General features: G+C 34.8%; 1 protein-coding gene across 1 annotated transcript in view; it reads left to right on the top strand.

Moving 5' to 3' along the window:
- The window catches only part of pod1 (coronin), a 40,646-nt gene that overhangs the window by 9,510 nt on the left and 17,320 nt on the right, over nucleotides 1-13,816 (top strand). The window contains exons 7-11 of the mRNA XM_089644688.1: nucleotides 536-685; nucleotides 6,605-7,237; nucleotides 8,458-8,650; nucleotides 9,292-9,393; nucleotides 11,784-11,904. Of these exons, the coding sequence (XP_089500814.1) occupies nucleotides 536-685; nucleotides 6,605-7,237; nucleotides 8,458-8,650; nucleotides 9,292-9,393; nucleotides 11,784-11,904 (1,199 nt within the window). The remainder of the gene's footprint in view (nucleotides 1-535; nucleotides 686-6,604; nucleotides 7,238-8,457; nucleotides 8,651-9,291; nucleotides 9,394-11,783; nucleotides 11,905-13,816) is intronic.

Below are 13,816 nucleotides of genomic sequence, written 5' to 3'. Positions count from 1 at the left end.
CGACAATATAACGGGTGACGGTAGGTCGCGTTCGGTTATGTTCGGTAAAACCCGAACTTACCCGAACCTTTTAATAACCAAATACTACATGTTAAATTTCTGATTAAATTATTAGAGGGTATGTTGGTGTGACTTCGCACTGCGTGTTTCATTAATTACAGATTGGAGGACTCTACTAGTCTTCTAAAAGTGCTATGTTAGAGCAAATTGTGACCCAGTGAGGCCAACAATTTACTTATATATATAAAAATAAAATTAGAGTAAATATGTTAATGTTTAAAAATAAACATTATCTAAAATTAGTTTTTTGTTCAATTTATTATATAAACCAGGATATTGTTCCAATTGTGTATGGTTGGTCGGCTCCTGAGTGAGAGGCAGGCGCGTTGAAATGTCTTTAATTGCTTCCCGCGGCTTGAAAATTAATGATTGTTTGTTCAGTGAGTTGCAAGCATTTTGCATAATTTGATGAAGAAATTCCCCAGTTTTATCGCAATCAGACTCGCCTTCTACAGAATCTACCGTCTCTTTCCAGACCTACCGGGATTACCACTCGGACCTGTACCCAGACACCCCCGGGTTCGTCACCCACACCAACTCCACCATGTGGATGAAAGGGGTAGATCACCCGGTGCCCAAGATGTCCCTGGACCCCGCCAAGAGGGGACCAGAAAGTTCTGAAAAGGTCAGTTGTTTAAACAACTTAAAAATATATATGTATCCACAGTGAAACTCTTTTAATAGGTTTTCAAAAAAAAATTCTTGTGTGGGAAAACCTTATATGTGGGATTATTTAGGTTATTTTTGCATTCAGGCTTCAAGGAACCAACAAAGCTAAACTTATTTTTTTATTTCTAAAATAACTCGATGAGTAAAACCTCAAATTGTAATATTTAATTATTGTACACAATATTAGCGAGTCCTAAACGAAAATTTGAAACAGAATCATACACAAAGATAGCAGTCAGTAAAAATGTGCAGTGAGAAAATGAAGATAATGTTGGCAGTTCTTATTAGAATTATAATACAGTTAAATATGATCTAAGGAGATAAGGTCCCATTATGTAGCTCAGTTTGTAGAGTGGTGCCGGGTCCTGGGTTCAAGTCCTAGATGTGACCATATCTTTTTCTGATTTTTCAGTTTCAAATATTCGTTTAGCAATCGCTAATATTGTCTTCAATAATTAAAAACTAAACTTTTTAAGCATGAAAACTTCTTATCTGAGAACTTAATAAGTGGGTTTCACTGTATCAATTTCTGTTGCACGTTTGTTGTTTTTTTATATGATAGCAGATTTTATTGTTTTAATTTCTTTTATATATTAATATCTTTTATAAGTTGAGATTTGCACAGCCATGTATTGTGCATTTATGTTGACTGTTTTTTGTTGGGTTGTTGAACAGAGGATAGATAAAACACGACTCAACAACCCAAAAATTGTTTCATCAAAACATACACATCGATAAAAGTTTATTCGACAATATCGGTTAACACTCCTAAGCATGACTGTTTCGAAGCAGATCGCAAATATAAGTTAAATCTGCTTAATTTTGTCAAAGTGAACTCTTGTGTCATTGGTGAACTGCAGTCATTGTTGATATAGTAGAACCCTGTTAATTCGAAAAAATCCAAAAAAATTTTTTTCGTACAAAATGGTTTTGTAACTCCAAATTCGTTATTTCTTAAAGCTACGTTTATTTTTGTCTGCGCACGAAAATTTGTTTGTGTAATTTGAAAAAATACGTTTTTTACATAAATAAATCATAAAATTTCGTAAATCTGAATCAACTGAATGACAGCCATGGCGGTAAAATGTATTTTGACGTGGTTATACATCATCCTAATTAGTATTATTATTTTGTAAATCTGAACCAATACAGTAGAACCTCGTTAATTCGAAATCCACGGGACATCAAAAATCAAATTTCGAATTAACGAATTCCCATGTAATTCGAAATTTTATGAAAAAAAAAAAGACGCCGATAATCGGGTTCCTCAGCCGCCCCTTCAAATGCGGGTAGAATCTTTGGAGTTAATTCATAATAATATGAATTTTCGCAGCCGATTACCGCCTGTCGGCATTCGGCCCTTCAAATTCAGTTATTTAAAGTAAATTCATAAAAATACGATATATTTCCTCGTTAATCGAAAATCGCGCCCGATTTCCATCACGACCGACCCTTTAAATTCAGTTATTTGGTGTAAATTCGTAAAAATACAATGTATTTCCGCGTAAATTGAAATTTCGCCGCCGATATTCGTCGCAGCCGGCCTTTCAAGTTCAGTTACTCAAAGTAAATTCATGAAAATATGATATATTGACGCGTAAATCGATAGTTCGTCGCCGATTTCTATCGCGACCGACCCTTTAAATTCAATTATTTGGTGTAAATTTGTAAAAATACGACATATTTCCACGTAAAATGAATTTTCTCAGTCCTTCAAACTCGAATATTCGAAATAAATTCGAAAAAATACGACATTCCAGTGTAAATCCATTCAGATTTACAAACATTAATATAAAAATAATAATACTAATTAGGACAATGTATAACCACGTCAAAATACATTTTTCGGCATTTTACCGCCATGGCTGTCTTTCAGATTCAGATATATGAAATTTTATGATTTATTTTCGCATAATTTTAATTTTTTCGAATTACATGACCAAGTTTTCGTGCGTGGATAAAAATAAATTTCGAATTACGAATTAACAAATTTTGAACTAAAAAAAAATTTGTATCAAAAATTTTTCCGGGGATATTTTTTCGACTAAAATTTCAAATGACGTGTTTTTTAGAATTATCGGGGTTCAAATGAACAGGGTTCTACTGTATTACACTGGAATGTCATTTTTTCTAATTCATTTAGAATATCCTAGTTTGACGGGCCGAGATAAAGTCATCTATTTTTATGAATTTATACCAAATATCTAAATTTAAAGGGTCAGCCGCGACGGATATCGGTCGTTGTGAAATTTTGACTAACGCATAATTATATTGTATTTTTACGAATTTATTTAGAATATCTCAATTTAAAGTGCCGGCTGCGATAGAAATCGGCTGCAATATTTCAATTTACCCAGAAATATATCGTATTTTTTCGAAAATTACTTTGAATATCTGAGTTTAAATAGCCGACAGAAAACGACCGCAAAATTTTGATTCCCGTGGAAATAAATTGTATTTTTACGAATTTACATCTCTGTATTTAAAGGGTTAGTCGAAATTTCAATTTATGCGGATATATTGTATTTTTACAAATTTACTTTTATATCCGAGTTTGAAGGACCGGCCTCAAATTTTCGATTTACGTGGAAATATATTGAATTTTTATGAATTTACATGGAATATCCAAATTTAAAGGGTCGGCCGCGGCGGTAATCGGATGCGAAAATTTCAGGACAGTGACAATTCAAATCTGAATAGTGAAATTACATCATTAAAAGTATAACTTAACCTAACCTAATGTAATACGGACATGTGTCTAGTGTGGTAGTCTAAAAGCATGTAAAAAAACTGTATACAAATTTTAAGAAAAAAGGAAAAAAAAAAAAAAAAAAAACCTATTCAACCTTGCCTTTTTTTCATTACTTTTCATGATTTTATATCACTTTTCAAGGGTGTGTTGAATTGCCACTGTCCTGAATTGCCCAGTTACCATTATGAATTACGCTCTACTGGGGAGAACCCTATTTGTATGTTTAAAAATATGACATCTCTAACTCACTCCATTCCAATCTTGTGCATATATTAATGAGTCAATCAGCTTTTCCAAGGGATTCAAATTATTTAACTTTATTTATCTTGTAATAATTGTTTATGGAGATATATTATCTTGACTTTAAGCTTTTAATATAAACATAACTATGTAGTATTTTTCTGATGCAACGCTAAAAAAAACACATACTGCTCTTTTACAGCTTTACTCGGAGATAAAACAATGTTTATCACTGATTTAAATCAAAATCAGATTTGGATAAAGTTACAATGTATTTTTAGATAATCAGCTGCAATATCTAATAATATAAAAGATTCTTATATCCTGCGTTTGTGATCGTAATCTTGTATATTTATGTAGGTATTTTAATTGAATGTACACTTTATATTTTAATAAGTAGATTTTCGTTTTCTTAGCTAGTAAATATTTTGTTTGTATGCACCTAATTTTGAGAAAAAAAATGCTGCACATTTATAACCAAAACAACATAATATCAAAGAAATAATATCTGAATACTATCAAGAACCAATTAATTTCACGTAGGAATTGTTTGTTTAATTTTCTGTGCATTTTAAAAATACAATTTAGTTGTGAAGGTATTAATAATAAAAATACATAATATTATGTATAACGGAAAAACAATACTGTGATGTTTTCATGCTTAACCTATAGAACGCTGTGCGCATGCTTGTAACTTGTACGTATCCTTCAGTGCGAAGCGCACGCATGTATGTTTACATTTCCATTGTAAATGTATGAATGCCACAAAAAAAGTTGCGGACGCCATTTAACCTATATTCATCAGTAACCCAGTGAAAAGTTTAATAAGTTTTTTTTTTTTCGGCCCTTTGGTTAACTTTGTAAGAGAGTTTCACTGTACATACAATGGGAAAAAGGACATTGGAGGAAAATTTTAACCTTTTAGCCTTTGGGAGGGTATGGCCGTACCGTGTACGTCTGTAAAAAAATATGCGTAAAGGAGTACACCGTACGGCGGTGTTTGTAGAAATCTTCCTACTAATTATATTAATTATTAACACATTCTTTGCGGGAAATGAGAAAACTCATCATACGCCTTTTTACAGAAAGACGCGGGAGACGAGTTTACTCGTTTCGTTGCGCAAAGCGGTAAGGAGCGGGAAACTTGTAAACAAGGGGTTCTAAATGGGTGCGGGGTCATGTGTTTTCTATTGTCGGCGGTACCCGATCTATCTACCTGTCAATACAATGAGTTTGAAACACAACAAAAAAAAAAATCGTTTTCGCGTATGTTCCGCTCACAAACTACGCAGTGAAACGCGGCACTCGATTGTGAAATACTGTTTTTTCTATGATTCCCAAGAAAGTAGAAAGTTTTTGTTCATAAAAAAAGGAATTACACATACACTGCTAAGTAAATAAATAGAGACATCTTTTTAGTAAAACACTGAAAGTTTCATCGAAAAATATCAAATAGATCATAAGATTTTGCGGAATGTCTAATTTTGGCGCTAAAATTTAAAAAAAACACCCGCGCTTCTCCCCCAATTTGGCGGTAAAATGCCTGACCATATAGTGTTAACTAGTCGAACGATGGCTGCCCATATTTAGGTCTCAGCTATCGCTCAAGGCCTAGAGCGATGGTTTTGTCCCCAAGCTTTATCTCCTTTCTTTCTCTTTGCTATACAGACAAAGGAGGTAAACACTATAATGTCTGACCTATGCTTAGTATCATACAAAATTTATTTTAAAGGGATTTTCGGACATGACCGTGGTGAGATAGAGATATCTACAACCTAAGATTTTTAAGGTATTAGAGGGAGAGGTGAAAAAATGTCAGTCGTAAGTTTTTTGTGTTATAAATGATAGCCGTCTTGAACTTGAAATTATGTTTATCCATTGTTGACGTAATTTGCATGGAATAAATTAAAATGTCAAAATTTGTATCATGAATTGAATCATGACAAACGTATTCAAATAAAGTCAGATTTTTTTTAATAATTTTTACATGTATATGTCATTTTTAAATATTGCCTGATTTGAAATTGTGTTGATAATATTATTTGTACGGTATATCGATTAAGCAACCTCGTTATAAGACCAAACAATTATATATGAAGATAAGCCTAATTAAAATATTTATGACTGGTTGAAGTCCCCGGCGTTGTCCGGGCTTTACACAGTGTTTTTCGAAATCAGACTTAGACAGTGACCTTCCTCTTGTTTTGAAGGTCAAGTGTGCAAAACTTCATCAATTCCGGAATAAAAATGTAAATTTGTATAAAAATCATACAAAAGCCACCAGCCCGATGTCCACCCACTCACCAGCCCCCACAGACAATCTTCTTCATATAAATAGATTATTGTTATAACCTAGTTCGACCATATTACACTTTTCGGAAAATTGCAAACAAATCCAACTAGCGCATGGTAGAATTGTTATTATTATTGGTTTTCTAAACACTTTTTGGTTTTTTGTTTTGATGTTGTAAAAAAATAGCGCACTGTTTATGTGTTTTAGTATTGTTGTCACATTATATCAGTGTTATATTTGGTTTTCTTTGTTTCAAGGTAAGTTTTTTCTTTGTTTATGTTAGTTAATATTTTTATTTATTTAGCTCTTCTTTTTTCTCACTTTGTTAATATTAATTTTAAGCACTCTTTCTGGAATTTTGATTTGCACTAAATACAAAGATAATTTTTTAAGAAAACCCTTCGGTTTTGGTAAAATTATGGGAATGGGTTTATAAACAAATTGAAGGTGATTGATTTTTTTTTAAACTAACTTGGGGAAGGAATTTTTATCAAACGACCCAAATCAACTATTAAAATACATGATTTAAATTTGTGTGATCAATATTCAATCTGTTTTTAAATATTTTTTGTATTAACTATTTTTTTTAGGTTCATCGAGGACCTCTATCTCAATATGTCAAACAACTTGAAACAATGGTCGATCCATCTCCAAAATCGTCTAAGTTAAACTCTCCTCCGACAGCGTTGATAAAACCCCAACCAAAGTTCACGCCCCCGGTCGAACAACCTGACATTGTCAAAATGACCGAAGATTCGAAGATCGACTTTGTTAATGTAAAAGACCTAATCAAGGGAATGGAGAAACCGCCGTCACAAGAAAAGAAAGAAAAACCGACCCAAAAAGTCGAAGCGCTGATCGATGAAAAACCGACGCAGATCGTCGAAGCGTTGATCGATGAAAAGCCAACGCAGAAAGTCGAAGCTATGAACGACGATCAAATAGATTTCAGTGATGTCGTAGAATCTGAACAGCCTGATCTTGATCATCATGAGAACGGTTTCGATAACAAGTCCAATGGTTTCTCTTGTTCCTCCGATCCCAACGAGCCTCTGAACAATGGTAGTTCTCCAGTTATGGTGCCTCCTAAACCAATGCCTCGCGCTTCTATTTCTGAAGGAGGAGCGGGTGAAGAAGCACTGTCCAATGTTAACGTGGTCAATGGAGTACCGCGTCCGGTAGCCAGGCCAAGGACTACTGCACAAACCGTCAGCGCGTACAAGGTATGGAAGAACAACATATTCTCAATAAATTATTACCTATTTTTTGGTTGTTTTTTTGTTTAAATATATTTAATTTGTTGATGTTTTGTTTGCTTTAATAATTTGTTTCATCCTTTTTCGTGTTAACATTTTTTTGCTAATTTATTATATTTTGTTTTTAGGGCTTAATAAAATGCATTTTTTTTCTGTTTCCATGACATGAAAGTGTAGGGTGACATGAAAGCTGTCTATTTTCAATACATTTTAATTAAATTTCTTATAACAACAGCATTTCTTTGTGAAATTTTATTCGCTAAATGTGAGGTAAACACATAATTTGCACCAATTATGTCATTTCTATTGAAACAATAATTTATGGGCAGAGGATACACACAATATTACACGCATTTAAAAAAAAAAGAAATTGATGCATACTACGCGTACACATGTAATATTTTTGATTTTTTAACAAATTTATTATGATCATTCACATAATGCGTAAGAGGACGCGATTGAGTCAAAGAGAAGGAATCGTTCTCCTCTCTGCCTTTGAATAACTGTGATTCCGATGCAAGCTTGAATGCTTCACACCCAAGACAGGAGTACTGCACAAGAGAGCGTACTTACGGCAGAAAATCTTTCATTTTGTTGGTCAGATGGTTGACTTGCACAATAACACAATGGGTAGAAGATCACAAGCACTGTATAACATCGATTATCTCCTGGCGAATGACACTTCAAATAATCATGAACTGCACAACCTAGCAAGGTCGTTACAGAGCAAGAGGTATTTGACAACTGATCACGGTCATGGCCACCAGGAAACATAATATGTGGTGTTTTTTTTTGATTTCCCCGGGAACAGATCTCGAGACCACTCGCTGGCCTCGAGTCAAAATTACCACAGAGGTTTTCTAAATCCAGAATATGTTGTTTTGTAAAATAATCATTGTCGTTAGATTCTTTCTAACAGTTTGTCCACGCACATCACAATCATTTGTAGCCGTGTCATTACACCGAATTAATGTTTCCGTACAAACCTTTGCACTATCCGTTCGGATCCAATTAATTATTAGAACTGATATTTGTTTTTTTGTTGTTTGCACCGACCTTAACAGACTTTAACACTCTCAGCCTCGCAACGGAGAATTCTCGTGATATATGTATGAGAATTGAATATTGCAGGGCTCTTTTAATAATCTATGTTGCCGTCTAACTAACTTGGGTATTCCTTCATTCAGCCGCGTCTCGGTCCCAAGCCATTCTCCTCCTCGCAGGGCAGCCAGGAGTTTTCATTTGACCGGGTATTCAGCGTGCCAAGCGTGCCGGGTGCGTGTGTACCCCCCCCTGCCGACTGCGAGAACAATGGTGGGTCCGTTTCGCCCCCCGAGGATGTGCTCTCGCCTACTGAGAAGACAAGCCCTGTCGCTACGGGTGAGCCAACCAATACAAACCTATATCTTATTTATCTTCCCAACCTTCCTTTTTCCTTTGCGTTGCCTTTCTCCATTCAGGATATCCTTAATGAGACCGGTACAGTAATTTTTAATTTTTTTTATTGTTTTATATACAGTGAAATCTCTCTGTTGTTTGTCTTTGTTCCTTGCACAATCGTTTTCACATATGTTGTTTATTTCTACTACCGAATTAATTTCATACAAAACTCACAAAATAGATTGCGTCGATCGCTTCAATCGTTAAAAGTACACAGGTTTTGTACTATTTAACTTGCTTGATCATTGTCCGTGGCGAATTTCTATAAACTTGAAGTTATTTACTAATAATCATATGCAACAGAGCAAGAAGGAATTATATTTGGCCCAACAATATTGTCATAATATCGATTGCCAAGTGAACTTATCAAGACAGACTAACACGTCTACAAGAATAGGTAATACACAGCAATCTTATGCAATGATGACAGACAATATGAAAATCTTGATGATATCTTTTTCACCTTCTCTGCATGTCCTGCCCAGCAGCCATCTCAGTTTTATAAATCTAGTCATTGACGGCTCTTCAAATATTATTTGATATACTTCATCCAATAGGATTAATTATTTTTTTCTTTGCAGGAAATGTGAGCATCGTTGATGCCACTCTCAAGGATGTTCCCGATTACTCAAGTGGAGATAAGGCTTCACCGACCAGTGATGTTGAAGCTAATCCCGTTAAAGGTTTGTTCCTATACTCTTTATTACAGTGAAACTCTCTTAATTAAATCGATACAGTGTGTAAAGTTTCCTCGAATTCGGTCTTCAAGGAGCCGAAAAAACCAAACTTCCTAAGCATGAAAACTTTTTATGTGGGAATTTATTAAACAAGTTTTACTGTGTTGATAAATGGTCTGTTTGGTCGTGTATTGAATTCTCATTGTGTGGTAAGGTTAGGTGGCACAGATAGGATTCGATAGGGTCCAGAATAATTCTGCATATCGTCGCATTAATTCGTAGAATGCGTAACTCCCAAATGTAAAATTTTACAGGAGGCACAAAAAACCTCGTCGTGAAAAAAAATGAAAGACGGCTTATTCTTTTTATTTATGTTTCGAACATATAATATATTTGGAAATTTATTTTCAATCATTAAACTTTTGTAAATTAAGGCTTTCTATTTCAAATCGGAGTTAGGAAGTTTACGTAAAAACCGAGAATGGATATACGCATTTTACAAAAGATACATACTTTTCTGCGAACAGTTTTATGAACAACCTAGCGGAAAATTTGGGAGATAGGAATTTTACATTTACAAAATAAAACACAACAATGTATGTGTATGTCGAGGCAGTCTATTTAGATGCATTTTAATGATTTTAATGATGCGAAAGGTTATCGTTAAAGGAGTGGTAATCCTTTTCTAATGTCTGTTTTAAGTCTTGTAAATGCTGGTACTTTTCCTTCCTTAAGGGATTAAATCTGACTCTCAAGTGAAATCTTCAAACTCTGGAGATCATTACAGATTCGGCGACGGTTTTGTGCTGGGTGAGATCTACACTGACCGGGAGTAGTCGGGTCAGAGATGCTCGTTAAGTGACGCTTGGGGTTGATGAAGGAGATTTTAGAAGAATTTGATCTGACATTGTCGATCACCCTTGTTGTCCTGTAGAAATAAAACTGATGTACTTACTAGGGTTTGCAAGACCCGGGCAAAGAGTAGCCATGACAGGAAACGTTGTGAAAGATACTCCTCAGAGTGTGAAGATAGGCGGGAGAGACTTGAAAGTGGAACTGGTGAGCAAACATGTGCTTTTAGCGAAGAAACTCTTCATCATTTGGAGTAAAGTGAACGCTTCATCTTGCCCGGCTGGTCGATCCCGAGGCGAGAAGAAAGGACGTCGATAGATGCGTGCGTTCCTGCGTACAATGCAGGACAATTGACCCTCCGCCATCATCCCGTGAAGCGGGTAATCTTAATGTTGTGACAACCTGGAGTTGCTTGGCAGTTGATGTTACTCATTTCGGTAGGAAATGTTTACTCACATTTATCGATTGCGGTCCAAGTAGATTTTCCGTGTGGCGGGAAATCGAGTCAGATAATACAGCTTCGATTATCAGACATTTGGAAGAAGTGTTTCGGGAAAGAGGCCCGTACAGTGTTACAGATAAGTGTAAGAGATGGAATGTTCGTCAAAGATTTCGCGCGGCATACCGACCAGCTGGAAACGGTATAGTTGAACGACATCATCAAACAATAAAGAGAACTGCAGCCAGAAGTGGAAGCGATCCCCTGCAGGCAGTGTTGTTGGCCATATAGACTACAGATACAAAACACTATTCGTGACTTCACAATAAAAATTAAGGTTATAAAATGTTCAAAATTGATTAATCAACTTATCTCAGTTAATTTCACGGTAAAACTATTACACCGTAAATAAATTTCCTCAGTCAAAAACACAACAAGCGTGCACGGCTCACCGGCCAATACTGAATTAAGGAGTTACAAAGTATTCGCGAGTAAAAATGGCACCATAATTTTACGCAGTTTTCTAATTTGTGTTTATCTAAAAGGTTAATTTTTTTTTAAATTTTCGAGTTTTACTAGTCGATGCGGGTCTAATTTTAACACAAGATGGCATTAAAAACGTATTTTCGAAAAATTTGGAGTTACGCAGTCTACGAATTAATGCGACGATATGAACAAATCTTAATCTACCTGGAAGTCCTGAAATATTTAACTTCTGCCCATCGTTTTGTGCCTATTATGGAGTTATTTAATAGATGATTTTACATGCCATTAATCATGATCAGTGATTTTTGCTAAAGGACTAGATTACAGTTTTTTTACCTGTTAAGTTAATTATTATTAGGTTTTCAGTCACATATTCAGTCACATATTCGGGCCCTTCTAAGATGAAAAGTCATCATGGATCTCTGTGTAGAATTTATCCAAATTTTAATAATGTATATTCCAACCAATGTATGGTCACAAATACCCAGTATAAACTGTAATCGTCAATAATATTGTTTCATGGAAGAACCTTCTTAGCTGCTATACATCATTGACTTATGTGGCAACTCTTGCTGACCATCTCCACGAGGTTATTAATAAATACATGTATTTGTTTTAGATGGAGACTACCAGAATGGAAAATCTGACTCCAGCATTGAAGAAGATGTGAATTCTTCAGATTCAGGATACAAACCCAAAACCCCCAGCACCGCAGAGCGCAGGAAGATGTTTGAAGTAAAGTCAGTACTTAACTGTTTTTATCTTTTTTTGAATTTGATAATGAGTGTGAGAATGATGATGATGTGGCACCAGCGATGCATTCAATCATGTAGAGATTGTAGAGGGACATTAGTGTAGTTATAATGTATAACATCTACCTAAAAAAAGCGAATTTTTGTGCATCCCAGTCATTTACCAATTAACACAGGCAATATGATTGATATTAAACTCCTAGGGGCTGGACCCCTGCATTTGCATTGTTAAAGAATCGTGCCCACGCACAGCGTGTGACTGCATATGCTGTGTCGACCTTGTATATTCATTTTGCCTTACAATATTACCTTTACTGGGTTAGTTAAATACAAAAATATCACTTGATGAATTTACTGTTTTTACGTTTACGTTTTACGTTTTGGCTTTTACAAATTTTTATTTTTTATTTATTCTAAAAGGAGACGATCGCACAGGCAATTACCGTTAAAATCCTTAATCAGTCAAACATTTTTCGATCATCGATGAGCGTCATTTTTTACGACCGTGCGCTTGCTCTAAAACCATCCGTGCTGGAATTTTTTATGATGCGATTCTTTATGGTTTGAAAACTGTATAGAGGACAAAATCAGAATCGTTTGTGCTAATAACACTAGTTGCCACTTATTAATTCACGTATGCAGATGTACCTTCTCTGACACTTTATATGTGCAAGTCAAAATCCATTTTCGTTCAACGGCAAAATAATAATATAAAGTCCCAAAAATAAAAATATTAGAATTTTCAAAGGAATATAAAGGTCATTATTTCTTTGAAAACACCTTTTGATTATTGTATTTCGTGTAGGGTATTCAGGTTTATGTAGAAATAATGAAACCAGCTTATATATTAGAATAAATACTTTTTTTGTACAGTTCTGTTGTAATTGTGTGTAATTCTCTTTTATTTTTTAGAAATGTCTTACAACAAAAACATGAAATACAGGGTTTTCCAATAAGAGGTGTTATTTTGATATTCAATTGTAAAAGATCAATGGTTTTGTTGCTTGTGTGGCACGTAGCGCCGTCTTGTTGAAAGTAAACGTTGTCCAGATCAATACCATCCAATTCCGGCCATAAAAAATCATTAATCATCTCTCTATAGCGATCCATTCACCGTAACTGTTGCTCCAGCCTCATTTTCGAAAAAGTAAGGTCCAATGACTCCGCCGGACCATAAACCGCACCAAACAGTCACACATTGAGGATAGAGAGGCTTTTCAACAATAACTCTTGGGTTTTCCGAGCCCCAGATGTGACAATTTTGCTTGTTGACGAAGCCACCGAGGTGGAAATGGGCCTCATCACTCAAGATGATTTGCATTTGATTCACTCAAGTGAATTTTAATAATGCGTTGTTGAAGCGTGTATCGTTCCATTTTTATTAATGGCGTAGTTTCTATTTGTCAAATGTCAAAAAATGACAGCTTCAAAAGTAACATCTACCGAAATAGCGGGCTATTCAAAATAACACCTCTTATTGGAAAACCCTGTATATATACACGGTGTCCGGAAACTCGTAGTACAAGCGGGAAACTGGAGAATCTACACCACATGGGGAACCCAAAAAAACATAAAATTTTTTGATTTTAGCATTTTCAAAAAAAAAAAAAAAAAACCAAAAAAAAATATTTTTCGGCTATTTTAGGGTTAAAGTTTTTTCTGGTGTTTAGGGTTGAATAACAGATGTTTTAACCCTGTAGAGCAGAAATATTTTATGATTACACCGGGTTAAATGAAGGGTGATTTCAAAATAATGCTTCAAATCCGAGTTTCTTCATTTGTTTTACTTTCAAATAGTTTTAATTAGTTGGGTACTTTGATCTTCAGTAATAATTTATAAGAAATTGATTAAAAAAAAAAAATCAACTTCAAACTCGATTTACTCGATAACGAAAGCTCA

This window comes from Hesperophylax consimilis, chromosome 21 (assembly GCF_061612785.1).
Source record: "Hesperophylax consimilis isolate HC1 chromosome 21, BYU_Hcon_1.0, whole genome shotgun sequence".
Taxonomy (NCBI): domain Eukaryota; kingdom Metazoa; phylum Arthropoda; class Insecta; order Trichoptera; family Limnephilidae; genus Hesperophylax; species Hesperophylax consimilis.
The sequence above is the reverse complement of the archived record's forward strand: the minus strand, read 5'-3'. Positions and strand labels throughout refer to the sequence as shown.